This window comes from Contarinia nasturtii, unplaced genomic scaffold (assembly GCF_009176525.2).
Source record: "Contarinia nasturtii isolate CC-2019 unplaced genomic scaffold, AAFC_CNas_1.1 Cnas_scaffold_2229, whole genome shotgun sequence".
Taxonomy (NCBI): Eukaryota; Metazoa; Arthropoda; class Insecta; order Diptera; family Cecidomyiidae; genus Contarinia; species Contarinia nasturtii.
Genome location: NW_022199552.1, coordinates 410,075 through 437,277, shown reverse-complemented (window position 1 = coordinate 437,277; position 27,203 = coordinate 410,075). Strand labels below are relative to the sequence as shown.

The window sequence follows — 27,203 nt, the reverse complement described above, 5'->3', positions numbered from 1 at the left end:
ATAACTAAATATTGTCTCGCTTTGATATGCACCCGTTTTGAGTTCCGATTCGATATGCGAGTAATCAATAAGTTGTTTTTATTCTAGAGCGTTCATTTTTCTTTTATTCATGGAACTCCCATTCCAAACACCTCATTTTCTCTGTGTATATATACTTGTGTGGTATTTGTCTCTATCCACATTCCACATGGTTTGTTTTAAATGCGGATTGAGTCTCAGTGGCGTCACAGCAATTTCCTTATAAATTTACCGGAAAAAAAACCGACGCTCGAATATGCCAATAATCGTTGACTGCATTGGGAGAGAAAAAGAAACGTTCATAAATGAATGAAATTATTATTACAAATGGACTCTAGGGAACAAAAAAAAGTTTGCAAGACAAACGAAATGGTCAATAGAGATAGTTGAAAAAAAGGGAAAATGTTCAAAGAAATAGAGACACTGTTGAGAGTAATGCCAATTTTGGGAATAAATGTCATAAAAGAAACAAGAGACGAATGAACGAACTTTTAACTGCGATTGCGACCTTATCTATTCCACACACAACCAACTATTACGATAAAGATAGAATTCACACGTACACTCAATACACTTCCAATCGAAATCGTATGATTTAGCCACTGGAATAACGATTCACACACATGTATTCCGATTAATTTGAAAGTTTTTCGCTGGAAAGTCCGTTTATCTTGTGTGAAAACCTTTTAAAAGCTACTACAAAAATCTTATGCAAGCCAATATGTTGTACTGAACTTTTAACGAGCATGCGCACGCTTGCAAATCACCAACTTTCAACTGATAAAGATGAGAACGGTGATTTTGTGACAAAACTCAATGGATAAACCTCATAAATTATCGAAATTTTTCAATATAAGATGGTTTTTGTACAAAAGTATGTCGATTTAAAACACGCAAATATATTTTATTGCCTTTTTCCAAAGTGGTCGGCCCCCGTCAAATCGGTTTGACACACAATTCGGTGGAAATCCATGTGTATTTGCTCATCGTGCGCATCGTTTTACTGTCAAATGCTTTTCTCCGCTTTTATATTCGCTATCTGTATGCAGTGTTTTGGCCCTTCGATAGAAAGCACGATTTTTTCGGTCGTTGGTGTTGGTGTATTGTCACTTCCAGTCTCTCTCTCTCTCGTTTCGACACGTACAGGAAACTGAGAAAACTCCAAAAAAACTGCAAACGAACATAGTGAATGTGGATCGATATAGCCATTTTGAAATCAGTTGGTCTTATGAATTCCACGCGATACAAACCCGTCCGTTGTCAGTCTCAACAATCGCACAGTGAGAGAACGTTGAATTTAGAGATTAAAAGAAACAACTAAAAAAACACTAAAACGAATCGTGCTAATTTGTATGTGATTTAAAATTGGTTGTCAAATAATAACAGTTTTTTTGAAAACGAAATGAAAAAATTCCATTCGTTTTCTCTCGAATGCAATGTGTGTTTGAAACAAACGCAATTTTTCGTCACAGTATCTCATGTTCATGTGTGTTGATTTGGCAACAGCATCAGGAGTAGTTCTAAGTGAATTGCGGTGGTGTAATTTGTTAGCACTTCGGTTGTTCGCAGTTTTGTCTATATGTTTTTTTCCATACATGGCAAAAAGTTTGCACGAGAGTGTGGTGACAAACAACGATAAAAAGGGTGTTTTGTTAACACAAATTTAGATAATCGACGATAAAACCGAATGTTTGGCGATTGAGTGTGTCTTGTTTTTTTATAGTTATATTTTTTTGTCCCTAGATGTGAGTCTTTTCAATCAGTGCACACAAAAATTTGCTAGTAAAAATCGAAGTCGTTTTGAGCGAACGATAAAAGAGGAAGTAACAAAAAGTTTTTCTCCTTCGAAACAGTGTTTGAAAAAAATGAGCAAATTTGTCTTGTGAAGATTTTAAAAAATTGTACACAAGAAAAACGAAAACGTTGTGAAAAAAGTCATATTTTTTCTTGTGTCTAACCAAGACTAGTGTTTGTAAGTGTTTTGTCATCTGTTTATAGCAATTTTGCATCTTTTTTCACTTTTTCTTCTCATTTTTTTTCAAACAATTTTTTTTTGGAAATTTCTTAGAAAGTGTCCGTTTACAATCACACAGAAGCACCTTTTTTATTCTCTACCTTTTTGTCATCTGGACTGATGCATTCATTTTTAGAACCTCGAATGTTCGACCATACTTTTTTTTCACTATTTTCAAGCGAATAGCTACTTTTTTCTGTTTTTTTTTTTTACATTTTTTTGGGGGGATCTTCTTTTCAATTTGAACAGAAACTCTGTTTACTTTAGACATATGTATCGAATTGCATGGGAGTTGTTGTTTCCGGAAAAACGGAAGTCGCAAAATCAATAAAATAATCGCACTGAATGCGCACATTAAATATGATTCACACATTTTTTTTCACAAACTCTTCGGAATAGTTTGAAATTTTCGTAGTTATGAGCAACACATAGTGTCTAAAAGACACTCAATGAGCAATATTCAATTTTTGGCACGAAATTATTCAATTTTGCTTAAAATTACGCACAGACGTCGTGTACATTGTATGCTCATTGCCGTCGTCATCGCACCCACCATCAAAGTTTGACGCATAAAATGAGCACACAATAAAACATTCGCGGAAAATTTGAGTCGATGGTGTGAAGCAAACTGAACCATTTGCAGTGCATTAATGATTTGAATTCAGTGAATATGTTAAATGCTTAGAAAATGTAATTTTCCATGCACGGCCGACAAAAGACGACGAAAGTCGATTGAAAAGAGAAAATGGTAACAGTGAACAAACAAGAAAAAAAAAATCAATTGGGTTTTATGTAAATAATTCATCTGCATAGCAGAGAAAGAGTGCTTCATTTACTCTGTACAAATAAGATGTATGAATAGAAGAGGCTAAGAATAGTTTTCAAATCTATTTCACGTGTTTATATAGTTGCTTTCCTTTAAAACAACATTAACCAGCATAAAAAAATACAACAGCAAAGTGCACTGTGAGGATGGCAGAGTAACCAGTCCACGAAGAGGTCACGTAGCGTTTTTAATGGCATAGTTTAATGTCAAACATTGATTTAGATAAACGGACATCAAAAGAAATGAGAAAAATACACAAAAATTTTAATGCACGAAAAATGACTGCGAGATTTTTGAACTAACATTCATTTTCACGCGAAAAAAGTGAGAGAGAGCGAGAAAAATGACATATTCAATGCCATATTTTTCCTAGAAATAGACAACATCGGATGTATTACGGTGTATTTAGAATGCAGAAGGTCATACACATAAACCTCTCTCTACACACGCTTTTGCTTCGTTCGCGTTGCTCGCACTCATTCCCCAGGCATTGGGCCACCTTCTTTTTTTTATTATTTTCTTGCGATGCGAACGACTAACTCTCCCACTTTCTATATATATATATCTGTATGTGTGTTTGGAATGTGGAAAATATTGTTCGGTGGTATGCTGTGTTTCATGTCAGTACCACCACCCGTCCACCCTCTCGCCGTCGCCACCAAATATATCGCTCAAAAAAACCGAACGAACGAGCTAGTCATTTCTATGCCATTCATATATTTCAATTGAAAACGACTGACGTTCTCTTTTTTTATTCTTTGTTTCAGTCATTTTGCCATTTTTCAAATGCCATAAATTCCATGAGTTTTTACGTTTCGAGAATGTAATTATCCGAAAGAGGTAGTTTGAAGTTCTTAACGTTGTTTGTTGCTCTCTTGATGACATCTACTGTTTATTTGATTACGCTCTCGTTCAATCGTGTTCCCATATTTCGGGACGTACGTGTTTATATACACAACATTTTTTGTTACATAGTAGTTGCCCAATTCGATAAAGCTCCACTTATTGTTTCGAATTTACAGAAAGTTGCTTTTCTTCGGTTTTTGTTTTGTTTGGGTCGACTATTATATTGTGTTCGTGGTTCACCTGACCTTCTTTTCGAACCATTCCGATTATGAATTGTTTATGGGGCACACTGTTCGGTGTGGCTTTTCTTTGGATTTTTTCGGTTTGAATTACGAAAACGTTCAACGATAACGCCATTTATTAAAGCATGATTGTGATTAATTATCACATCCATTCACTATACGTGTTCAATTTCTTCTTCTTTAGATTATACTTATGATAATACAAAAAAAACGATTTTTTTAAAACTTTTTTTACGATTCTAACGGGTTTCTCGACGAAAATTGGAACATTTCAACTTCCTCATTATGTAGTTAAAAGTATACCCCAAACGATTCTATCCACATATGCTCACGTAGCGTTGAAGTACTCGGAATATGTGTCAATTTGGCCAAAGTGAAACGATAAGAGAAATGTATTTAAAATTTAATGCCGTTCTCTTTCTCTCTCTATGTGTTCGACTATATTTAGCTTCCAGCCGCTTATTATCGATCCAATCGTAAACGACTCAAAATGCATACGATTTATCGATTTCGGTTGAACTACAGTAGCCTAGTCGTATCGTTAACAACATTTGAAAGAGTGCGAATGTGGAACATCACTAACTTGTCATGATGCGGTCACTGCAAAATGTTTGAAGTAAATTTTAAATGATTTGTGTCGATGAACATGCGACACATTTCTGGCATCCATTCAACATTTTACATTCAAAATAATTCGAGTAATGATAACCGACGTGGCACACACAGAGAGGGAGATTCTGATGGATTTGTCGTGTCATTGCTCGACGAATTAAAACGAGAAACTGAAAACCATTTTAAATATTTTAAACTTCAATTATCTAACTGTTGACCCGTATGCATGTGCAAGCATACAACTTTCACATAAATTTCGTTTTTAATTAATGCTCTCGCCTCAACATTGTATTTTCGGACGGAATATAGCGTGAGTTTTGGTGATGTGCCAAGCAGTCAGTGTGTGTGTTTAGAATGACATTTGACACTATTGAAATTTATGATTTTATTTTATTACTTTTGAGCTTTTTCGTGTGCGCTCATTCAACGAAACCAGAGCATTATTACATTTAAATCGATTCATTTGCATGATTTTTTTTTTCCGGTGGATTTTTTCGACGATATATCGTCTCTATAGAGAAAATAGGTTTTTAATGTTTTGAACGGGAAAACTTAAAGTTTTTGTGGAAATAATTGAAAATTTTGGTTTTTAAGTTAATTCTTCTTTAAAAATTTATATTTTGATGACTGATGATGATCGAGCGAGACTGTGTTGAGAAGAAGATAGAACTGATTTTCATTTGAAAATTTTATTTTTTGAATTACTTTCGTTTTACTGTCTGCGTTCAAAAGTTGAACAATTTTTTTGCATTTTCATAGTATTTTAAAATGTCCATAATTTCTTCGTCCGTTGTGTGTTTCCTTTTAGTATTTTGTTGGTACCATAAAACACACACACAATAAAAATCTAGAAAACATATCATCCGACGTCAATTCTGAAACAATTCCCATTTGAGTCAGTCATTTGAAGTCCGAAACGTAAAAAGTTCGTAAGAAGAATGTCGTTTGTTTTGCAAACGGTTGCTGGAATATTGCGTGGTAGTGGTTCGCCAGTGGATAATGTAATTGGTACAAATCGTGGTTGTACGGTTGGCGGCATCAGTAGCGGCGGAAGTGCTTGTGGTTGTCATAACCATCCGAATCGATGTTGTCACAAAGCTGATTTGTTGGCTGTACGAAATTCATTTTCCAATTCATCGTTTGAATGCATGAATGACGATTTAAATGACTGACATCGATCCAATTGGCCGATGAACAAGCAAAAACCGTGAGTTTTCCTCGCTTTGAGCTCTCTTCCCCCCACCAACGATGTTGTTCGTGTCTGTATACAAAAAAAAAATATGTTATTATTATTATTGTGCTCTCATTTTCGTATGTTTGTACATATGTTGCTGCATTTTTTTGCTTTGCAAATAAAAAAACAGTGTTTGATGTTCGATGTTCGTGTGTGTGTGTGTGAATATTGAAAGGGAATAAAAATCGATTTGAAATGAGAATCAATAAAGAACGCAGCAAAAAAGGCCCAAGCTACGAAGTAAATTGACGAGTTCAATCGAGAGTTCGTGAGTGTTTTCCGTAATGACAACCTGAAAGTGGTCCACTCGTAAAACCGTGTCGACTCGTAAAATTGGAAATACCAATAAAATCAACAATGTATTATGGCACATGTTAGCCCCGCATGCTTGCTTATGCTCCACTCACGGCTGGACTGCACGAATAAAACACATTTTACCCATCTCTATTACTCCAAAATGACTGTATATAAACAGATATTGCATGAAATGGCATTTAGCCACATTACTCTATTTCTTTAAGAAGTCCCTGTTCCTATTTCCTACATTTTTTCTGACTTTTTCTATTTTTTACACATTTTTTTGCACAATTGGCTAACGGATTTTTTTTTTACCTCTTGCAGACGCAGTGAGTTTTTGGGATGTTTATCGGTGCCGGTAAAATCGGTAGCATCTGCATCTGCATCATCATCAAAGGAAATTAATGGATCGTTTAAATTGCAACCAAAATCGTGTCTAACGGTCAATACGCCGCTGATAGCAATGGGCGAAAATTCACAATCAAGTGTTGACGAGGCGATCAACAATGACGATGGACTTGGCACAACACCACTTACCCTATCGAAAAAGGCAATCCATCAACGTGATGCGGATGAGAATTTATTTTTAAGATTTTTAGAACTTGATCCACCAATTGAATCAGCAACACCACAACCACCGCCAACACCACAAACCGGTGAACTACGACGTAAATCAACATTAAAATCCAAAGAGCATCCGGCTGTATCGAAAGAACATCCGGCGGCTGTGCAATCACACAATCAAAATGGTCGAACACCGTTTACGATAACAAAAAAATTAACACGAACGGCCGAGAAAGGTTTTGGCTTTTCAATTGTATGGACACATCCACCGCGAATTGAAAAGGTCGAACAAGGTTTATCGGCCGATCGATGTGGTATTCTTCCAGGCGATTATGTGATATTTGTAGACAAACATAATGTGGTGACAATGCCAGAAATGGATATTTTGAATTTGATTAAAACACAAGGAAATACATTGGTATTGGAAATTTTTCGACGATCAAATTCAGCACGGCCCACAACAAATGGCATCAATGCACGTGTACCAAGTTTGACAAATTCAATGAATGCCAATATGATGGCAACACATGCATCAAGTTTGTTAAATAACAACGATGACGTTTCATCGGAATTTGCAACGCCAAAACAATCGACCAGTTCGTTGGCCGCCCGACCAATGACCGCATGCTCCAATATCTCACTCACACTGGAATCAACGAAACGACGGTTACAACTGCCTCAGGTAAGCATTCGAAAATTATGATTTTTTTCTTTTGAATTCATGGACAATCGAACTAATTACTTAATTTCTCTTTCAATTCACAGGTCACGTTTAGCAAAGAGGTAGGCTGTGGTGTCATTGTATAAATTTTCACACATTACCATCCGACTCGCTCAATATATATCGGGCGAACTCACACATACAAAACAGGGTTCAAACACATCTCGTTCGTTTTAAGCTTAATTTATTTAATTAATATAAAATTCATTATTAGTTTTCATTTGGTTATTGTTAGTTTATAAGTTTTCTTGACGTTACTTTTTTCCACTTTTGTTTTCTGTTTCATTCGATGATGACTTATTATTTATTGTGTAAATAAAAATGCTTCGAGTTTTTTTTGTTCGTTCCGTTCCCATTTTTCATTTTCGTTTTCACCTTTTTAATTTATTGTAAATTATTTATTACACCACACCAAAAGATATACGCTTCTAGTTGTTAGACACAAGTTTTGTTGTTGAGAAGGAAAAAAAGAGTGAAAGTACGCATAATTTTAATCGATGACAAAGTGGCCAGTCGCAGCCACTATAAAATACTTAAAAAACGCACATACGAAACTTCGATTCACCGGAAACGGAAAAAACGGAATCCACGCTCAAAATTATGCACAATCAATCCTCTTTTTTGCTTAAACAATTCAATTAGTTTCATGCTAATTTTCAGTTTGTTTTCTTAAGTTTATTTTTAAGGCTATGATTTAAAAAAAAACACACACACAAAAAGATTTATTTGATCAAAATTAAGCACTTGAAATACGTACAGCAACAATTTTTAATTTATTTTTATTTTTTAAAATATTATTATTCGCATTCAATGGCTAATACACCAAAATATGAACCATTTTCGATTTTTTTTGGCTGTAATTAAATTTAATCATTTCTTTTTTTGTCTCGAGTGTGTACACATCTATTTATCTATCGATTTTGGTTCATTTGTATATACACACACACATTTAAATATGAAATTATCACGTTGCTTTGAGTTATTTTAATTTAAAGAAAAGAAAAACTATTCGCATTTTAAAATTTAAATAAATTAGAATTGTATGAAGAAAAAAGATACGGAATGATTCCGAATCGGAATGGAATCCAAGTTCGCATTCGTTTGCCTTTTTGTTTGTACTGCGTTTTATTATTATTTAACAAATGACGATCAGGTATCATTGTAGCTCTTAAGCAAAAAATCCAAAATACGTAAATTATTTCGTTTGTTTCGTAATATAATGTTTTGATTTCATTGTATAATTTCAGTTTTTTTTTTCGTATAATTTAATTTTTGTAAATAATCAATTCGAAGAAAAATAAAAAAAACCATTTATGGAAAAATTAATTTAATTTCTTTTGAGTTTTTGATTTATTTTTGTGCAAGGAATCATTTTTTTTTTTTGTTAATACAGAGATAGATTTAAATTATTTACTTGGAAATTGTGAAGAATATTTTATTTTGGTCACAAAAAAGAACTTTCTTGAGAAAAGTTTGCATTTTTTCACTAGAAATATACCATTTTTCCTCTTCTACCTCAGTCAATGGTGGCCAGCAGTATTGAAGATGCGCCCCGAAGGTATTTATACCAATTGATGAATCGTGAGCAACATTTTGTGACCGCACTACAGTACGGTATGCAACGATTTGTGAGCCCGTTACTAGAGCGCCGTGACTTAATATCACAGACTGATCATCGAACCCTATTCCAAAATATCGAAGAGATTTTACGCCTTTCTGAAGATATCCTTGAACAATTACTCCCCGACGAACATGAGCCACAATTAATGTTCGCATCCCGCGTCTATCTATCAAAATCGACTGCTTTCTGTGCAGCCTATAAAAAGTATTGCAACGGCCTAAAACGTGCTGATTGTGTTTTAGTAAGTGTTGTTTTCTTTTACATGCCAAATGTTCATGTTGATGTGAAATTTAATGAAATTAATTCGGATCGTGTAGGTAAATAAGTCGCGTCAATCGAATTCGGAGTTTGTAACATTTATCACAGTGCCACAAGTGCCGCGTAAACGGCCCGATATGACGACATTGATACATCGTCCGTTGCAACATTTTCGTGAAGTGCTCAAATTAATCATTTTACTGGCATCACATTGTCGTTCTAACTCGGAGGAATGCAAGAATTTCACGCATGTTATAAGCGCTCTTCAAACATCCTATCGAGAAATCACAGTGAACGAAGGCATTATGGAACCACTCGGCGAAGGACGACCATTACTCACATTACAAGATTTAGAAGCTCGTCTCGTTTTCACCAAATGCAAACCCTTTGTGCTAGCCATTCCGGGTAGACAGTGGATTTTTGGTAAATGACATTTTTTTCTGATGAACAACTGCCAGAACCGATGGTTCTTTTTTTTTTTTTTTTAAGAATTTTCATCGAACATTTTCTTAAATCAGGTGGCGATTTATCAAGAGTCGAAGGACGTTCAGTGAAACCATATTGGACGTTGCTCTTCAGCGATATTCTTTTATTTGCCAAAGTTAGTCGGGATCGTGTACTTTTCATCACAGAAGAACCAATCCCATTGGCTAATATCATCGATTCGTGCTTTAATATTCGCAAGAAACGTGAGTATTTCACTTTTCTTTCTCGCTATTCCGCGCAAAAAAATATTTGGGTAAATTTAAAAAAACAAAATCATTAAAAAAATAAATGTGTCCCTCGCAGATACCGAATTTCGTATAACGATTGATCCGAATGGTCGTGCAGCTGAAAGCCCTACAGTACATTGTACGCCCGATCTCAGCCGAACACCGAGAAAAGGTGCTCGAAAGCAAATAATTTTGCGTGCACCTTCGCAGGAACTGAAGGCTGTTTGGCAAAACTTAATACAACGACAAGTGTAAATATCCCTTCTGGAAATACTTCCACATTTGAGATGAAGTTGTAGTAAAAAATCAATGTCTAAACTTCATTTTCTCCTTTACAGATTTTTAGTGAACGCAACATTGGGATCAACATTGAGTAGTCCACTCGAATCACCCGATATATTGCAACGATTTTTGCCTGTTAATGAAATTGAACCGGCGACCACGTCAATGGCATCCATCAAATTATCAGCGGATAGTATAAATACAAAATCTCAACAGGTTCGTCTGCAAACCTTTCAATCGAATTCGACTTTGAGTTATACAAAACCGACGACATTGGCAACAACCTCATTCATTGAATCCGAACCATCAACACAAAGTTCAGTCAATGTATTCGAATCGACGGCATCGTTGCGAAGTCAAAAGAGTGATTGTACTTCAAATTCAGTGTCGAATGAAGTGCGAAATGCAAAATTAAATACAATATTTGAGCATCCAACGTCAACGGGTAAAATACCCGTGCCACAAACACCCATTCTAATGAATCGTAATCCACGCAATGTTCGAACAAATTCAAAAGATCGAGCGACGACATTGTTGGAGTTTAGTTTAAGTTCGGTGGGTCGATCGTTTTTCGATGAATCAGGCAGTAGTCTGGCGACAAAAGTGCAAAATAGCGATTCATTGAAAACGCCCGACACACCAGAACCAAATATATCGCCATCATCGTCGTCGGTCGCATCAAAGAGTTGCTTTTCCGAAACGTTTTCCAATGATTTTATAAAACCATCGACGCCCAGCGTAATTGTGTCACCGTTGGATGAACAGGCTCCCAAATATGCACCATCAACAACGACCAACACCACAAATGGCGGCTCATGGGATTTGCTTGAATTGGATCTTGATTTTCATCATGTCAATTTCGACCCATCGTTTGGTGGTGATGTCGAAGAAAATGTCTTCTTTGGTGACGATCCACTCGGCATTTTGCCAATTAAACCAACCGACCCCGATTCACATGATTTGTAAACGATTTTAGCTCACTGGAGCCAAAAGCTTTTGAATCTGAAATAATTTTGGTGGGCCAAATGAAATTCAATTTTCTTTCAACCCGCCAAATGCAATTTGATTGATGTTCAACTAAAAAGAAATCATAAATTAGCATAAATATACTTGTACAAAAATGTGCTCTTTTATGCGTAGTCAATGTATATTTGGACAATTTACAGCAAAATTGATTTTTGGTTGCAGTTTATTTTTGTTGTTGTTCGATTCGGTTTTTTATGAACACATACAAATGACAGACGATGTGTTTTTTTTTGTAGAAAATGTTTGTGCATCCATGCGGATTCCATTTTAATATTTAGTCTGACCTCTGACAATGATAGCAATGAGTCATTTTCATTTGGTAAATGCCTTTGCATTGCCAAAAGAATAAATCGAACTGAAACACACAAATGTACAAAATAGGCGCTCCAGGCTTCATACATTTTCGACACATTTTACCCAAAAATCTTATTTGAATATATATATTAACAATTTATATGTAACAGATGGACAAACAAGAATATAACGAAGAAAATAATGAGCTTTGATGAAAACCATTTTCGAATTGTTGGATTTCCCTTTGTATTCTCTAAATGGAAATAAGCTTAATCAATTTATTCAACTTCAAAAATACACATACGTTTAACCAATCATTTGCAACTGGAAGTCTACATCTTTCGTCCAAATGAGATCTCTATCAAACAATATATTTTTAACTAAATACAACATGAGCAACACGGTGGATTTGAGAAATTGGGAGGAAACGACTATTTTGGGCCGAGTTTTCGTTGATTTTTTTGATTCAAAACGATTTTTTTTTGTCTCTTATTTGAATTTGTGAAAGTCTGAATTGTTAAAACTTTAAATTGAATGTAATATGAGATTGAATTTGATACGAAAAGAAGCTGAAATTTCATTATCTCCAAATATCACATTTCTTTCCGGCTCAAAATATGTGAATCTGCTTTTAAAACAAACTCTATTTAGATTTAAAATCATAACAAAGATGAAAAATGTTCTAGAATTTAATCGATAAGAGATATATAGTTTTCATTTTGAAGAGCATGAAAAAAAAAAAAAAAACATATTTTTTGCGTGGTGAAACCAAATATTTTATGTAATCAAGTACCTTTTAACCATAAAATTAGCTTAAAAAATTCAATGTTTACTGGTACAAATGAATGCTCGAGAATGAAGGTGAGACTTGACAAACACATTTCTTCTTCGCTTAAAAGTGTGTCGCTGCCAGTGTCAAAAAATGTCCCAAAATAGTCGATTTATTTTTTTCGACTTGCAGTCGTTTCAAGTCGATTGGAAATTGAACAAAAATGAAAAAAATCCAGTCGACTCCAGTCACTTGTTGGTTGGTTTAAATTATTTTCAACATAAAACGACTTAATGTGAAGAAGTCAACTGTATTTATTTTCATTTTTCTTCCATTTCCAATCGACTTAAATAGGATGCAAATCAAAAATGTACCAAATTAGTCGACTGGTATCAATTGATTGAAATCGGTTGGATTTCATAAAAATTTCGAAAATCATCCAATCAGTCCCAATTATTATTTTTTAACATGGGTGTTAATAAAATCAACCCTCCCGCCTTTGCAGTACGTTCTTGTGGGTGAGAGAATGGAGTGAGATGCATTGAGCGACACAAATCCAAAAAAATGTGTTCGTAAAGTCTTACATCATGCTCGGGCATTTAAATTTTTGAATTCAATGGTTCGTTCTTTGTTTCGACGTGAGTCGTAATCGAATAAATGTTTAAATTGGCAGTTGAAATCAAAAAGGAAATAGTTAAATAGACGACAGAAGTCTCAAAAGTTATTTATTTATTATTCTTCATATATAATGATTTAAATCAAAACAATCTATCTGAACAATCATACTAAAGCAAAATATTCAATTCTTCTAATTCAAAATAATTTCAAATGTTGCGTTTGATTTTTCGTATCAAAATTGTATTTGAAATTGTTTAACATTAATCAAAATCATTAAGTTGCCAGATGAATTCGGATTTTGAGGTGAATGTCGAATGAATTTGGCGGTCATTTTTCAAGGCGTAAGAAGGTTGTAAAAAAACATGATTTCTTGCTAAATCACAGTACTGAATGTTATTTTTAAAGGTTTTGGTTCGTTTTTCCAACCATTTAGAAGATTTTTTAAATATTTTTCGATTATCGTATTATAAATGTTTGAAAATGTCGCTGGAAATTCGTTGGTCATCTTCAAAATCCGTTCCATGTTGTTCGAATTCTTTGTTAAAATCCGACACGTTTCTATTCGTTGTGTTCATTTCAATTTCGTTTGGTCATTCAATAAAAGCACAGGTTTTTTTTTTGTATAAAAAAGAAACTTGATGAATAATAACGTAATGGGCGTTTTATTCTATTTTAAGTTTAAAATTCTAAATGCTTAAGCGAAAAATTTGGTCGTACTATGTTGTTTTTAATTTTGTTTTTTTGTTTGTTGTGAAAAGAGGAAAAGAAACAAAACATTGGCATTATTTATACGTGTTTAAATTCACTGAACACCGGTAGCGAAGTAGACGAGATGAAAAAAAAAACGAAATTGAAACTGAATTCACATAGATTGATCAAGTCAAAAAATATGTTTTTTTAGACATCATGATGATAAATAGTCGGAATGATTAGCACGTAGTCAAAGAAGCAATGTTTTTTTCTTTCCTTCTTTAAAAACACATTTTTTTTTTATTTAAATTGTAAATTTGACAGTCACAAGCCACTACGTCGAGACAGTTTGATGAGTTGGTCGATGAGAAATGTCGGCTGCTTAATAAAAACGGAACATCACATGGTAGCGCATTGCATCTCGCACAATGGATGAAGGGGCAATTTGATGAATCGGTAAGAATCACATCAAGTTTGAACTGCTAGAGTTTCGACTGTATTTTCATTTTTCACATTCGTCGGCTGAAAAATGAACATTTTCCCGCAGATTAAAAAATTGACCGAAGAAAATTCGTTGAATGATATTATGACCGAAGATGAAAATGAAGAGCTTATCGAAGAATGGAGTCAAGAACAATTGCGCAAACGTTCCCAAGAGCTTCAGTTGATGGACGAAAATGGTAAGTGTATTATGCCACTTTTGGATAATATTCGACGCGGTTCCGAAACGGTAGATCGAAACCGTTTGACCGCCGACGATGGCATGGCTGGTGAATTTGATGATGGCAGCAAAAGTGCATCGACGACATCAGATAGTCAGGTTTGTTTCAAGCACCCCTCCCAAACATTCAAAAGAATTGCAATGACTTTCTTTATTAGACCACCGTTCGTTCGAGTCCGGTTACAAAAAAAATCGATAAATTATCGGTGTGTCGTCATTGTCACAAGAATTGTAAGCAAAAATCGCAAAAAACGAGCTCGTTAAAGGTGCAACATAGTCAATCGTCATCGAGCCGATGTTGTGCCAGCACAAGTAGTCAAGGTAGTGAAAAATCCGCATCAAGTCGCACAAGTAATCATTCAAACGGCAATGCAAACGACCTCAAATTATCACTGATAAAGAATAAATCTTGTGAAGGAAGTCCGGCCAGTCAAAAAACGGTAACCACATCCACATGTAGCAATAGCAATGCATTGAACAATAACATTTTGTGTAAATGCAAATGCACAACAGCTGATTTTGAAAATACAATTCGAATACCGTATGAAGTTCGGAAAGAAACGTGCAAGATTTTGAACAGCGTCAACGAAATACAGACCATTTCACACACTGCCAATTGGCAACATGCAAATTGTAATTGTGATAATGTTCAAACAATTCGCGAGAGTAAAATCAGTAATCTTAATGAAAATGAGTACATCAAGTCGACAAGTGAAATATCAAATGTTGATGATTGGTCATCGAAGCTGATCGGTTCGTCACAATTTCGTGCCATTCCAAATGTGATGCGAGACAAAAATGATCCATTTAAAGCAGTGCCTCAAATATCAGTCGTCCCACCCACACCAGATGGTATTACAAGCGCAACAATGCGTCGATCACATTGGGAACAAATATCTAGCGAACAATCGGCAGAAGATTCACCACAAGATGAACTACCCTATCGTGCATTGAATACAACACTCAAACGATACGGAACAATGTCTAGTTTAGGTTTGTTTCATTACATCTTCTTGATGAGTCCTGAAATTTTAGAGGAGGGAGTAGTATTAATAATCAAATTTAGGGAAATCAAGAGAAACATTTCAATATTAAAACATTTTTTACACAGAAAAATTGCCCTCGGAAGAGGCAGACGATAAAACCTATAATTCATCGGGCACCGAAACAAATGACGACGACGATGGTAACTATGCCATTATTTATTGTAAATATTGTTTATACAACATAGTCTTCTCTGTAGACATTCGCATAGTAACTAAAGAGATCTACGATGGAAATACACGAAATTGGACAAATCGTGCCGGAAGCTTTTTGGAACAATCGAGAGCGTTCCTTGATAGTTATTTGGGTCGATGGGATCGTAGCAATCAAACCACAATTCATGATGATGAAAGAGACGATTCGGTGCCAGAAAATGGTGAAGAGTGTACATCGGGAGCTACATCAGGGGAGGAAGTGTGGGGAACACCGACGAGCGGCGAAAATGATGAAATTCAAATGTTCAATTCCGATCAAACGGTGAGGAGGCTAGCTACTTCTTTCATTAACCATAACATTGAATAAAATATCAAATGAATTTTTCAGTCGCCAACAAAATCTTCATCGTCTTTAACTGGCGATGATGACACTGAACTCATGATGGATGAACTGTTAATGGCACCGCCAATGACGGCAAGCACAATTCGGGGACTTTTGCCACGGTAATTTTTATTTTTCTATATACATATTTTCTTTAGTAGACATGAGGTCTAACACTTGTCTAGAATTTAGTATAGATTCAACACAATTTTCTAGATGTAATGTGGGTTTTCGATTGTTTGTTTCGATAGATCTAGAGAAAACCTTGTGTTTTTTAGATTTTTAGCGTTTTCATAAATGAAATATAAATTTTAGACGAAGATTAGAGCCGTTATTTGAAGAAGATACGGAAAGTAGCAGCGAAAGTGATGAGAACGAAAATGATGAGCGGATGGTGCGAGATTTCAGTAGTTCCGATCAGGTAGGATTTAGTGAACATTGCGTTTCGTGATCGTTTTTTTCGTTTACTTAATTCGTAGCCATATCTTTAGCCTTTTCTTCATATCTTTTCTTTCTCCATTTTGAGATCTATGTGGTGGATTCGGACATCATGTTTTTATACACTTTTTCTTTCCATTTGATGAATGATGATTGATTTTGTTAATCGCTTTTGCTGGATTACTTCGTTCATTTTAATTCATTTATTTCATTCATTTTTGATTTTTTACGAAATTATTTATTGAGTTTAAATTCGGAAATTCGAAAAAAATAATTGATTTGCAAGAATTTGAAAAAAAAAAACTTGAGAATTAATGCATCTTGCTCGCGTTCATCAAATACCACATACATCTCAAACTTATAATCACATTCACACATTTATTTCTTCAATCTTAAACAATTCTACTCTATCATATTCATCAATTTCATTCACCATAGAAACGTCATCTGTTGCGCATTCTTCTGTAGTAATGAATATAAAAAAGATTAGAATGCATATTGTTCCATCTCTTCATGTCAAAGCCATTCTAGACCGTAGGTAAATCTCATCATAATCATCAATAATCTCATCATATAATAAAAAATGCAAGAAAAAAATCATCTTGTTGCGTGTGTCACTTTCGCCTATCATACTCTATTTTCGCTTGAACCATGTCGACTCGACACAATTAATAAAAAAAAAATAGCTGAACTGAATACCCAAATGATCGTTTTGCCTGGTTCGTGCAAATTGGTGGTAAGGTTAATATTTATTCCGAATAAATTGGCAGGGGCAAGCAGCACAGAAAACCTCTATTCAAAATGGTCCAGATGTGGAAAACGGCGTCGTCGTCAAAATCAACAGCATCGCTCCATTAAAAAGTACGTGCATCGAAAGCATTTTGGCAAAACCACCAGTAAAAGATCACTATATCGTGGAACCATTGAGAAGGGAAATCGATTGTGGCGGCATTGCTGACGATGGCTCTTTCCCTGCACAACCACAACCACAACCACAACGAACCCCGAAAGATGCGGTCAAAGAAAAACAAATAAAATTTGCCGACATTATCGATCGTGCCGACGAATCGTACAATGCACAAACAACAGTGGCGATCGGCAACAAGAGCATTGGCATCGAAACTACAACGGTCACCACAACAGTTTATCAGACAGCGATCCGTTTGAGTCCACGTCTCGAAATGCGTTTAGCCTTAAATCACGATATTTTGGGCGACGAAGATTTGATAAGTTTCGAACCTGGGCCAGCAAACCTGGAATCAATTCTCGGACGCGACCTGTCATCATACCATCGCTTTACTGGCAAAGAACTGATCAATCGCACACCGATCAATCATCATCGTATTGCGCCAAAGGAAGCAAACATCTCATTTTGCACACAGAAAAACTCAAAAATGGACACACCAACACCAAATCGCCGAAAATCAAATCTAAATACTTGGAACAATTCTGCATGTGCGGCTGCGGGTAAGTCAATACACATTTTTAAAATAAGATTCGGACTTGATCAGGAGAGATTTTGAAAATATTTGGTTTTCCTGTTGCAGCAATCGAAAAAAAGCTGAGCGACCTGGAACGATTGGCGAGAGCGGAAAAGAAAATTCAGCTGAAGACCTCTCCAGCGGAACATCTGTATATAAATCATGGACAAACGGCGATAGCGGAACAGAATACCAACAAAAATGAAACCAAATCACGTGGATTGTGAGTACTTTCGTAAAACCTGCGCAGCAAAACCAATGCAAATCAATTCTTCTTTTTCTTCTTTTTTTCAGTTTTGGTTTTTTCAAGCGTCGTAATTCTGACACGCACAATACACCAAATGGTAAATTAGTAACAGGTGTCATTTCATCGCAAAAAGATGCTGTATGTATTTAAAACGTACCCGTTCAATTTCTATCTTCGTTTCGACTATGTTTGCTTCAAACTAATTCGGTTTTGTGTTTTTGTTTTTTTTTCTGTTTATTTTCTTTGATGATGCTTATATTCCTTCGTTTCCACCACGCAAATTGACAATTGGCATTAAATCGTTTGTGTGTGTGTGTGTTGTGTGTGCTTTATTCACAATTTAGGCTAGTCGCTAGTTTCGCATTCGAATAGCTTTGAATTTGTCATTTAATGAAATCGCAACCACCTACCCACAAATGTCAAAGTCTATTGTTCCTTCATCATTCTAGGATAAATCACTGGCACTGGACCGACGTTTCTGGAAGCAGCTCAGCAAACGACGTCGATCATTTTCATTATCCGAAGCTTCGTCATAATGAATTCATATACAATTATATTATTGAGCCTATCAAAATAAGCTTTTCATTTTGTACATTTAGATCAATGTAAGATTGCCAGCGAGTTTTGCAACAGTCCAGCCTTTGAAACAAAAATCTTTCAATTTTTTTTTAAGATCGAGATTTTAATGAAATATTTATATAGTCACATTCGTTTGTTAGGTAAGATAATAAGTCCAGTTTAGAGACTAGATTGGATAAAACTTGCACACCAAGAAAGATTTTCTTCACAAAGTATGTCAAGTAACTCATGAGGAGATTTTGAAATAAGCAACAGTGTTGAATACAACTACAATGCCTTTTGGCGTGTGGTCTGCTTTCGAAACGAATCAGAGTTGAGCCTATTGATGAAGATAAGCAAATACGGTATGGCCTGATGACCGAATGTAATGAAATTGTTCACTTAGATTGAGGATATTGCAAATCAACGAAAAGAAGTTGGAATTCGGTTCAAGAACCACAAATAGCAAAATTGGTAAAATATTTTTGGATAGGACTGATGGTATTATTTGAATTCCGGATTTTTAAGGATATTTCAAAATGTGTCGAACATTTTGTTTTCATAATAAAATGTATGGATTTTTCCGTAAAAGGAATTGAATGAATTAATTTAGATTCAGTCAATAACCGTCTTCAACGTGTAAAAAAATATGCACAACTGTCCAATAATGATACATTTTCGTCCTCTACGAATATAAAAATCCATTAAATGTTTATTACTTAAATTTCGTGCTTCAAATTGTCAGTCGTCAAACAGGTAATTTGCAATATAATTCAACGTAACTGACCGAACCGGTTGTCTTTATAGTTGGTTATGGAATTTGAGCATATAGAAAATAGTGAATGCAAGTGAAATATTTGAATATAATAGTCAATTGTAATTGGATCCGATGCACAATAAGATCGCCTAAAGCACCAAAATCTAAACAAATAATACTAGTCATAAACGTACTTGTACAGTAGCAAAAGTGAAGCAATATAATATTATCTCGCCACCAGAATAGAAATCAACACTCATTAATTCGAGCCTTTTTCAATCACAATTAAATTTACAAAGACCACATTTGATATGAAGCCAACGATAATAGCGAATTGACATCCGTTATACGAAGTGTTGCTCGGGAAACATGAGCACTGGTCTATTTTAGAATAGAAAATTTGTAGAATGTAAGTGTAGTGAACTGAAAAACCCCACGAACATAATTAACTTTTTTTGTAGCAACAATTTAACGTCGTATTATTAAAATTCCGTGTAACTAAATATAGAGTACTCCCGTGTGATTGGGAGTATAAAATCCATTTGCGATTTCGATTTTATAGAAGCAAAATGATTGAAAAGAATCATATAGAATTCCAACGATTTCTGCAAATTACTGTCAAAATTATAGATCGATACTTATAGGATAGATTCTAAACACCGATGACTTGAATCTACCATCCAATTAGGAAACTCAATAAGAATACCAGCTATAGTATGGATTTATACATGTAAATTACAAGAATTTATGCCAATATTCAGCTTTTTTGCAATGCATTTTCGATCCGGTAATAGCTGCTAGAAAAAACAAATTTTATTGAATTAGCTTAGTCAACACCTAAAAATCCAAAGATAGATTTTCCAGTGTACTTTCTTGAAAATTAGATGATGTTTTTTTTGTTGTAGTAGAAAGAATATTTCAATTTTACAAGTTACAAGGCGATATAGAGATAGTCAAAAGATATTTTTATTAGAATTTTTCATCCACAATTCAGAACGAAAAGACGTATTCCAAGCCGTATAAGATTCAAACTTAGATTCAAACACTTTTTCTCAAACGCCATTTTTTGCAATATTTTATCAAAACTTTCATTGAATCAAGAAGCTTATTGCCATTTAAAATTTAAACGTCCAATTATGACACAATGAATCGATATGGATGACCGAAATAGTTACTTTTTCAACTCAAAGATTCGTTCCTATTCATGACTGAAATTCAGCCGGACTCCGGTCGAATATTGTGACAGTCCCGGTCAAAACTTCGAATTATGTTTCCAATTCAATGAAAATTGGTGAAAATAATTAAAGTTAAAATACCTTTCGCACACTAGATGTGCGGAAATGTAATAGTTCGATTGAAAAACGATTTGTGGTTGAAGATTTCTCACTAAAAAAAAAAAACAATTTCTAAAAGAAGGAATCAACCCATAAATTCAAGTCAATATAACTTCTACACACAAGTGTGTGATTCACTTTGTTGTCAATTTTCAATGTGCCGGAATAAAATCTGATTGTTGTGGCAAAAGAAATCCTTTCTCAATTAGCATTTAAAAAAAATTGCATTTTATTGAAACTCTTAAACGATTTTGCCTTATTAGTTAACTAATAGCATGTAATTTTATGAAGACAATTGTATGCGACCTAAATAAATAAATTCACTTGGAATATTGTACATTTTAATCGATTGAACCTTGGATTGAACGATTCATTTTGAAAATCTCGTTGCATATTTAAAATTCAACCAAATGGTATAGAGAATTTAAATTTTTCTTGCGATGAATTTATTTCGATCAATTTTTTATGAGTTAGAACTTCATAATTTGTTTTTTAGACATTCAAATTTTAGATAAAATATTTAAAGCACAAATCAATCGAGCGAATGACTGCAATGTTCTGTTGAATTTAAGTCCAATATAATTTTTGTTATAATTCCATTGACTAATAAATGACTCTATGAATTTACTTCAAACGACAAAAAAAGTGTTTTTTTTTTATCATTCATTGATTCATTTTTATGACGACTTTTTGAATGGGAAAAAGATAAAATTAAAATAATTTTTTGATGTAAACATCATCGGAAATAAATTTTATTTACTTTTAATATTAGCATGTACAATTTTCGTAAAGCACATTTAATTCGAAATAGAAAAAGGCAATAAACGTCTATTTGGTCATCGTTTACGAACACACTGCAATTATGTTCCATAAGAGACTGTATAAAATGCAAAACTATAGCACAGCTAGCGCCACTACGGACAACTATGGAGTTCTAGTCAGTTGTTTGTAACTGAGCAAAAGTCTTTTCACTAGTTGGCGGCAACTTAGTATAGATTACATTGAATTCCGTCGTGGCGCTAGCTGTGTGACACTTTTAGCATAATTTCGGTACGTTTACGAAGTGTCAAAATCGAAATATGTTAAAATTATATTTAAAAATATTGAGAAATAAAAATAAAATATGGTTTAAAGTTTCAAAGATTTAAAAAAAAAAAAAAAACGATATCATTCAAACAAAAACGTCATACAATTCCCGTCGTGTCAATTCATTTACATTGTGAATTCCGCAAGAATATCAATGATTTCCCATGATACTTAATGGTTGTTCTTCCTCATTTCGTATATATCCAAACTTTGGCAATCGTTTGTTGAAGCCAAACCAGAAAATGGTGAGCACGATTATCACCAAACAGATGGCATTGATCCACGATGCCATAAGTTGAGCCATTGATCCGGATCCATTGTTTTCTCTCGCCTGGTATCGAATCTGCATATTTGCCACTCCCTTTTCTTCTGATGGCGACATTGTTTCTTTATCAAAACTATTAAAATCCGTTCCTTCACTGATCGTGTCGCAATCGATTAATTTGTAAATGACATCGACATGTTTCCAGCTAAGCGACTGAAACAATCTATTAAAATATGTGCAATTGAATTCGCTAATGCCGATGATTTTTGCATTCGGAATGCGTGTATTTGTGAAGCCATTTAGTTCTTGCATCCGGTTGTTTGTTATCGACAATAAATTTAAATTATTCGTCCGTGGCGACAAAACATCCGCATTGAGCGCCTTCAATTTATTTTGCGATAAATTCAATGTGTGTAAGTGCGTTAATGTCAAAAATGTATTCGGTTTGATTTCGGTTATTAAATTGTTCGACAGATCCAAATGCAGCACACTCTGCAAATTTTCGTCTCTAAACATTTTCGGCTCTAATACGGTCAGGTGATTGTGTGATAAATTCAATCTTTCCAACAGCATTTCGCCAGAGAATGCAAAATTATTGATCTTTGAAATATTGTTGAATGAAAAATCAAGATCTCTAAGCATCTTCATGTTATGAAGTAAAAGTGATGGAATTTCATTGATTTGATTATGGCAGAGCAGCAAATGTGTCATTCCGTTCAAATGTTCCGTCATTCGTCCGCTTAACTCACTGATATTGTTGTGGCACAAATTCAAAAATTGCAATCCAGAATGAAAAGCGGTCGGATTGATTGTTTTAATTCGATTGAATGAAAAGTCGGCGTTGAACAGTCTTGGTGTAAGTTTCATGAGATCCGATGGCAATTCAGCGATTTCGTTGTGCGTGGCGAACAATTCAAAGATATTTTTTACACTCGAAAAACCATCTAAGTCGATAGTTTGTAAGCTGAGGTGCGATATATTGAATGTGTGAACATTTGAATATAATTCAAAAATGTTACGTGGAATCTGTGGACGATCACAATTTTCAAATTCAATTTTTCCAATCCATGATTTTCCAAATCCATCCTCATATTCATCGTAGAGATGCTGATTCATACAAATTGGCTTTGTGCCCGACGTAAAAAGATCACGATTACGAACATATTCAGTGCAAACTAGGGTTAAATTACAATTACCATATACACTGTCAAAATAATTACAATCACCAATTTGCTGATATTTTCCAGAACAAACTAAGAAATTTGCACACAGCGATATTAAAACTAACAACATTAATTTGGACGTCATTTTTTAAAATTTGAATGACAGAAATGAGAACTGATCAGATTGAAGTTTTCTTTTCAACTAAATAATATAACAACGGACTGTGATTCAAATAGGCGCAAATGATAATCGACTTTTTAATAAGAACACCCACACGCTTCCACATAATTGTTTGGTACTGGGCACTTCTTATCGGTTTTTTTTCTTGTTACAACCACGATTCATCTGTAATACTATCGTTAGTGTTAAGAACATAATTCAACCATCAAACTAGAAGTGATTGCCTACGATGTCGATCATGTATATTCATTTTTTTTCGATCATCTATGATCAATTCGAAAATATTATTTGCCAGTAGACGTGTGCTGTTAGTTATATGACCGGAGGTTTTTCATCGCACCATGGTGCATTTTGCGAAATTACGATAATAATTTATTCTTTGTAATGAACAAAAAAATAGTCAAAGTTTCCGTTCAAAACATCCCGAATTTAAATCATCTTTTCAAGCCGTGTTTGACCCAGTGACTCACAGAAATTTCTACATTATTTTGTTCGCTTTTATTCAATGCGATAACAAAACGTATGGATATTTATTTTCTATGCTTTGTTCGTATAGTATGACCCAAAAGAATAAAACTCTGATTTCATCTGACGTAATTTTTATGTTTATTTTTTTACGAGAATTTGTTAAATTTCCTTTGATAATAGTATTTCCATTAGTCATTCATTACAGTTTGGGGTTGCTTAATGAATATCACAATACTTTACTGCACACAGTGAGTGCCCTTACTGCACCCTTCACAAGGTCGATCGCGCAATCTGGCTATGTTCTTCCAAAAGAAGTTTAAACAAAATCGTATGATTTGAACTAAAGTTATAATGTACAATTAAAAGTTGTCTTCAAATTCCCATACAAATCCTTACCAGATACAAATCCTTTGTTAGAAAAATTACTAACCAAGTAAGAAAAATAATTGTCGCGGTTGAATTTCCCAAAAAGACAAATTTACTGTCCATGTTACATCAAGCAATATAAATGTCTATATTTGAGCTGTTATAATTTTGAAGCCCACATCGACGATTTAGATTGTCATGACACTGGTGGTGGTTATTTGATGCAAATCGAGAAAATATTATGGTGTCCATTATATACTTTTATTTATGGCTAAAGAATCGAAGAAAGTCCGCATAAAGAGAATGAACAAACCATGCAAATTTCGAACTGTTTTGACTATTTCATTTGTAAAATCGTATATACTCACAAGCTGTTCAAACTACAAACACCAATGTAGTGGCATTCTAGAGTCAAATTTTTGACAACCAAAAATACGTGTGTCGTTTCCTTACTCTGCTAGTCTAGAAGCAAAAATTATCTACTTCTTCATAGGTACAAAATACAACCAAATTTCGTGTCAAAGTCGAACATGTGTGCAACTTTATCGCATTTTACAAACTGATAACATTCAAGTGATAATCGTTAAAATGAAGAAAAAATCGTTTCAGTGTTCAGTTACTGTTCGAGCTAAAACTACTTTTTCAGTACTTCCATAGTATGAACATTTGAAATTGTCTTCCAGGCAAAAAAGTCAATTCGCTTCATTAGAAGAGTTTAAGTGTTGATAAATTTCGAAAAACCGAAGGCGGTGAAAAGTGAAAGATGTCAGAGTGGCCGCTTGATCAGGTAAATATTTTATTAAAGAAGGAAACTACATCAATATCAATGATTACCCAGCAGAGTGTTTGTTGCATTTTTGTAATACTCAAAAGAAAAGTTCCAAATGTTACATAATGCAGATCTTCTGACTCTATGTGCAATTGTGCAGTGTCTACCGTGTACATTCACATCACCTTAATTTGTGGCTGAAATTATTTTGTTTCATACTCCTCTGTCCCGTTTTTGTTTTCAGTACGATACAAATGGTTTTGCTGTTATCGAAGATTTTTTTACCGAAGAAGAAACGAATGAACTGCGCGAATCTGGTTTGGAATTATGTAAAAATGCACCCGAAAATCATCGTCAAACATTTAGCACCAAAGACGCGGCTTCTCATTTAAAAGACGACTATTTTCTTAGTTCGGCTAATAAAATTCATTATTTCTATGAAGATGGTGCACTGGATGGTGATGGAAATTTGCTAGTGGATAAAAGAGTCGCAATTAACAAGGTAATCAGAGAAGACAGTGAAAAAAATATCAAATTTTGTACAATGACACACAATCATTTTGCAGATTGGTCACGCACTTCATGTACTTCATTCAACATTTAAAAAGTATACATTTGACGAACGTGTTAAAAATGTAGCGAAAAAACTTGGCTTCAAAAAACCCAGCATACCGCAGAGCATGTTCATTTATAAAAATCCAAAGATTGGCGGTGAAGGTTTGTATCTAACATTATCAATACCCCGAAAACACCCCATCATTTTGTCAAATTAATAAATGTGTATTTACAAATATTTTCTCATAAATAATTAGTGAAACCACACCAAGACGCAACATTTCTTCACACCGTTCCAATTTCGATAACTGGCTTTTGGATACCCACTGAAGACGCAACACTTGAAAATGGTTGTTTGTGGTTCATCAAAGGTTCACATAAACACGGACTGGATAGACGGTATGCAATTGATTAAATGTATGATGAACTAATATTGATAAAATTCAAAATTACAGTGTGGTTCGCAATACAAATCCAAATTCGAATGAATTATTAGTATTTGACAATCCACCACCAAAGTATTCGCAAGATTTATTTACTCCGACTCCTGTGAAAAAAGGATCACTAGTCATCATTCACGGATTGGTTGTACATCAAAGCGAATCGAATCGCTCGAATAAAAGCCGTCTTGCATACACATTCCATGTTATGGAAACGGAAAATGTAAAATATTCGCCAGACAATTGGCTACAACTGCCAGAAGGCGAAGACTTCCCAAAACTCTTTTAAATAAATTCAAATGCATACATATATTTTTCACTTTCTAAATAAATTGCTTGAAATGATCAATTAATCAAGGTTTGCAATAATATGCGTGGTTTAAATTATTAAGTTATTTCGAGTAGTTCTTTTCCCCTTACCTCTGAATTAAAACTAACTCAAAGTAATCCGGCTTTTCGTCACCATTTTAACTGTAAAATGGGTTGAGTTTAATGAAATCATCAATTAAAAAATGCAATAAATTTCTCAGGACGCTGCCACTTACAATGTTTTATGGGTAAAGCAAAAATTTAATCTTCTGATGAAATATATCGCATCTCGTCCTATTACACTTTATTTTGTCTTTTTAAAAAAAGTTTTCGAGAAAAAACCCGGTCCCAAAGTTGTGTAAGGAAAAAAAATGAAAAAAGCCACATTGCCGTGAAACGTTTTTTTACTGCATTGAAAACATGTTGAAATGATAGATGGCGTTGTCTGCATCTACGTCGCAATAAATTGCTTTTTTTACGTAGTTAATTTACACTACGAACTTTTCTGAAATAGTTTCCAAAAATCAAGAATTTCATTTAAAAAGATAAGCTGTTCGTCAATATTTCGTAAAAATGCTGTACAAAAAATGCAATCTCCATTCAAGAATCCAAATCAATTTAAAATTCTGTCGATCCCAATACGATTATTTACAAACAAACTGACATTACGTCGGAGAGAAAGAGAAGTAGAAAAAAAAGAAAATACGTCGTCATTGAATGTATCGAAATGTCAATGGTTGAGTTTTTGTGAAAACAGAAACGGAGCAAAAGAGAGAGATAGTGTAACTTGGAGTGAATTTATTGATGTATACGTTGAAAATACTTGAGCACCACAACAC

General features: G+C 34.3%; 3 protein-coding genes across 6 annotated transcripts in view; 2 read left to right on the top strand and 1 right to left on the bottom strand.

The window, feature by feature from the left end:
* The window catches only part of LOC116348077, a 50,843-nt gene extending 29,696 nt beyond the window's left edge, over positions 1–21,147 (top strand). Inside the window, exons 5-22 of one of the 4 annotated variants that reach the window (XM_031778939.1) lie at positions 6,414–7,335; positions 7,419–7,436; positions 8,895–9,236; positions 9,313–9,676; positions 9,772–9,942; positions 10,043–10,217; positions 10,305–10,464; positions 13,970–14,101; positions 14,193–14,465; positions 14,525–15,359; positions 15,478–15,552; positions 15,610–15,887; positions 15,954–16,069; positions 16,263–16,368; positions 17,156–17,852; positions 17,933–18,089; positions 18,161–18,251; positions 18,563–21,147. In XM_031778939.1, the coding sequence (XP_031634799.1) occupies positions 6,414–7,335; positions 7,419–7,436; positions 8,895–9,236; positions 9,313–9,676; positions 9,772–9,942; positions 10,043–10,217; positions 10,305–10,464; positions 13,970–14,101; positions 14,193–14,465; positions 14,525–15,359; positions 15,478–15,552; positions 15,610–15,887; positions 15,954–16,069; positions 16,263–16,368; positions 17,156–17,852; positions 17,933–18,089; positions 18,161–18,251; positions 18,563–18,649 (4,999 nt within the window). In that variant the 3' untranslated portion in view covers positions 18,650–21,147. Of the gene's footprint in view, positions 1–6,413; positions 7,336–7,418; positions 7,437–8,894; positions 9,237–9,312; positions 9,677–9,771; positions 9,943–10,042; positions 10,218–10,304; positions 10,465–13,969; positions 14,102–14,192; positions 14,466–14,524; positions 15,360–15,477; positions 15,553–15,609; positions 15,888–15,953; positions 16,070–16,262; positions 16,369–16,823; positions 17,853–17,932; positions 18,090–18,160; positions 18,252–18,457 lie in introns of those variants that run through there. The other 3 variants (XM_031778940.1, XM_031778941.1, XM_031778942.1) reach the window with 3 other exon arrangements.
* A 771-nt stretch (positions 21,148–21,918) lies between these two features.
* LOC116348049 (chaoptin-like) lies at positions 21,919–23,460 on the bottom strand. Its single transcript, XM_031778901.1, has one exon. The coding sequence runs from the start codon at positions 23,419–23,421 to the stop codon at positions 22,000–22,002; it is 1,422 nt and encodes a 473-aa protein (XP_031634761.1). The 5' UTR covers positions 23,422–23,460; the 3' UTR covers positions 21,919–21,999.
* Positions 23,461–24,911: 1,451 nt separating this feature from the next.
* On the top strand, positions 24,912–26,424 carry LOC116348053 (phytanoyl-CoA dioxygenase domain-containing protein 1 homolog). The gene is made up of 5 exons (XM_031778904.1): positions 24,912–25,078; positions 25,305–25,562; positions 25,627–25,777; positions 25,873–26,014; positions 26,071–26,424. Exons 1-5 carry the CDS (start codon positions 25,055–25,057, stop codon positions 26,342–26,344), a joined length of 849 nt encoding a protein of 282 aa, XP_031634764.1. The 5' UTR covers positions 24,912–25,054; the 3' UTR covers positions 26,345–26,424.
* The last annotated feature ends 779 nt before the right edge of the window (positions 26,425–27,203 follow it).